The following is a 2,817-nucleotide window of genomic DNA, read 5'->3' on the forward strand; positions in this document are numbered from 1 at the left end:
GTCTAGATAGACAGTTTCTTCCAGGTGCTGAGGGAGCTGTCGTGCCACCACACTCTCAACAACCTTCGCAAGAAAGCGAAGGTTGGAGACAGGACGGTAGTTGGCCAAAACAGCCGGGTCCAGGGAGGGCTTCTTGAGGAGGGGCCTCACCACCGCCTCTTTCAAGGCGGCCGGCAAGAACCCCTCACTCAAAGAAGCGCTGACGATTCCCTGGAGCCAGCCTCGTGTAACCTCCCGGGAGGCCAGTACCAGCCAGGAGGGACACAGGTCCAGTAAACATGTGGTGGTGTTCAGCCGTCCCAGTATCCTGTCCATGTCCTCGGGAGTCACAGGATCAAACTCTTCCCAAAAAGTGGACTCAAGACCTTCCTCCGTTGGCCCGCCTGAACTAGTCCAATCGGAGGCTAACCCGGCCCGGATCTGATCGATTTTGTCATGCAGGTAGCACCCAAATTCCTCCGCCCGCCCCTGCAGAGGGGCACCCCGGATCCACTGATGAAGGAGGGAGCGGGACACCCCAAACAGGGCGGCAGATCGGTTACCTACAGACGCGATAAGAGCGGAGAAATAGTTTTGTTTTGCCGCTCTTATCGCCACTAGGTAAGTCCTTAAATGAGACTTTACCAGTGTCCGGTCAGATTCGGAGCAGGTGGTCCTCCAATTGCCCTCTAGGCATCTCTTCACCCTCAGCTCCTCAGAGAACCAAGGAGCCAAGGTAGTCCGGCATTGGGTGAGAGGCCGCAAAGGCACGACCCGGTCCAGGGCCCCCACGGCCGCACCATTCCAGGCGGCCACCAGGTCCTCAGTCGAGCCGCGGGTCAAGGTCTCGGGTATTGGCCCAAGCTCCGTCTGGAACCTCTCGGGGTCCATCAGGCGCCTGGGGCGGAACCATTTTGTCACTTCCGGTTCCGCCTCCCCGCGGTGGGGCGTAGCGGTGGGAAAGGCCAGCCGAAGGAGAGAGTGATCTGACCATGACAGGGGCTCAACGACTATTTCCCCTAAACCACGATCACTCAACCACTGGCCTGAGGCAAAAACTAAGTCCAGTGTGTGTCCTCCGGTGTGGGTAGGGACATCAACTAATTGGGTCAGGTCCATGGCCGTCATGGAGGCCATGAACTCCCGAGCCACCTCAGATGCTTCACCTACCGACGGCAGATTGAAATTCCCCATGACTAACAGTCTGGGGGTCTCAATTGTCATCTCGGCTATCACACTGAGAAGCTCGGGTAGGGCTGCTGATACATAGCGGGAAGCCAGGTATACAATCAGCACGCCCTGCTGCCTCCCATGACCCCACTTCACACCTAGGGATTCACAACCGGCAGTCTGTGGCACAGTGGTCTCTCTTGGGTCCAGGCCTTCCTTGATAACCGCCACCCCCCCACCCCGACCCTGGGCTCTCGGCTGGTGAAATGCACGGTAACCTGGCGGGCACATTTCAACGAGGGGCACCACCCCCCTCTTGGCCCAGCCAGGTCTATTGAATAGAATTCTATTCTATTCTATCGAGGCTTATTCTATTCTATTCATATAAAGAAGGAGGCTTGATCACCTCAGCTGATTTTTCTGAATATTACCCAGGATTCCTCAAAGAATTTTGATTTTTATCCCTTCTCATAGCTCCAGAAACGCTGAAGCTGGACCCTGTGAGTGCTCATCCTATGCTTGAACTGGCCAAGGAGAATACTATGGTGAAATATGGACTATTCTTCCAACGGCGAGACAGCAATCCTGAATGCTTTGACTACAGCAATTGTATCCTGGCTAATAAGGGCTTCTCCTGGGGAAAGCACTACTGGGAGATTATTGTGGGCTCCAAGAGTCACTGGCGCCTGGGCATCATCAAGGGCACAGTCAACCGCAAAGGCAAACTGAGTAAGAGCCCAGAAAATGGGGTCTGGCTCATTGGCTTAAAAGAGGGCAAAGTATATGAGGCCTTCAATACCAGCAGACTGGTTTTGCCGATCTCAGCCCGACCCCAACAAATTGGAGTCTACCTACACTATGAGAAGGGAGAACTAACCTTCTACAATGCTGACAGCCCAGATGAGCTGATACCAATCTATACTTTCCAAGCAGAATTCCAAGGCAAGCTATACCCCATTTTGGACATGTGTTGGCATGAGCGGGGTATCCATAACAACTTACCCATTATACTACCTACTCCCCAAATGCTGCAGACTGAGGTTGACTGCACCAATACTGATGAGCCCACCAAGTTATAATACGATATAATATGCTACTATTGTGTCAAGTTACTGGGAAAGCTCCAGACTGTCTTTATGGGAGCAATAAATGTAAACTAAACTGTTCCTCTGAATAGAACTCATTCAATTTAAAGAATTCTAGAGACCTGCCTCAGGACTCTGTTTTGTTTTTAGTGCACCTGACTATATAAGGGCATTTTGGCTTTAAGGGTCCAAATCAAGACTACATATAAAGCAACAGAGCGAACTCCATGCCAAAGTGTGGAATCTCAATGACATCTATACTTCCCCACTAGTTAACTACTAACTAGAGGATAGTTTAGTCCAAAATTACAGGAGCTCAGTTGAAAGGAACACTATGTTTCCATTGTTTTCAGAGGGTTTTTGCAGAATAACTTCCTTGTGATGCATTGTTTGTGCCTATGGAGGAGTTCAACTGGCATTCTAGGAAATGATGCTCAGAATCTATTGCTTGGAACAAACATCTGACTTTGCCTCTAGGCTGCTTCTGGGAAGCCTGCTAGGCAATCTATTTCAAAGGCCAAATTTTTTCCTTCTTTCTGCTTTTCAGTCTTCTTTTTTCCTCTATTGTTACCCATTTTAGCAA

The 2,817-nt window shown here is 50.8% G+C and overlaps 1 protein-coding gene across 1 annotated transcript in view; it reads left to right on the forward strand.

The window, feature by feature from the left end:
* The window catches only part of LOC107301516 (E3 ubiquitin-protein ligase TRIM50-like), a gene marked incomplete at its 5' end in the record, with an annotated part of 5,526 nt that extends 3,244 nt beyond the window's left edge, over window positions 1–2,282 (forward strand). Inside the window, one exon of the mRNA XM_015830726.1 lies at window positions 1,624–2,282. Within this exon, the coding sequence (XP_015686212.1) occupies window positions 1,624–2,228 (605 nt within the window). The remainder of the gene's footprint in view (window positions 1–1,623) is intronic.
* Between the last annotated feature and the right edge of the window lie 535 nt (window positions 2,283–2,817).

Source organism: Protobothrops mucrosquamatus, unplaced genomic scaffold, assembly GCF_001527695.2.
Source record: "Protobothrops mucrosquamatus isolate PMUCROS unplaced genomic scaffold, P.Mucros_1.0 scaffold13798, whole genome shotgun sequence".
Lineage (NCBI taxonomy): Eukaryota > Metazoa > Chordata > Lepidosauria > Squamata > Viperidae > Protobothrops > Protobothrops mucrosquamatus.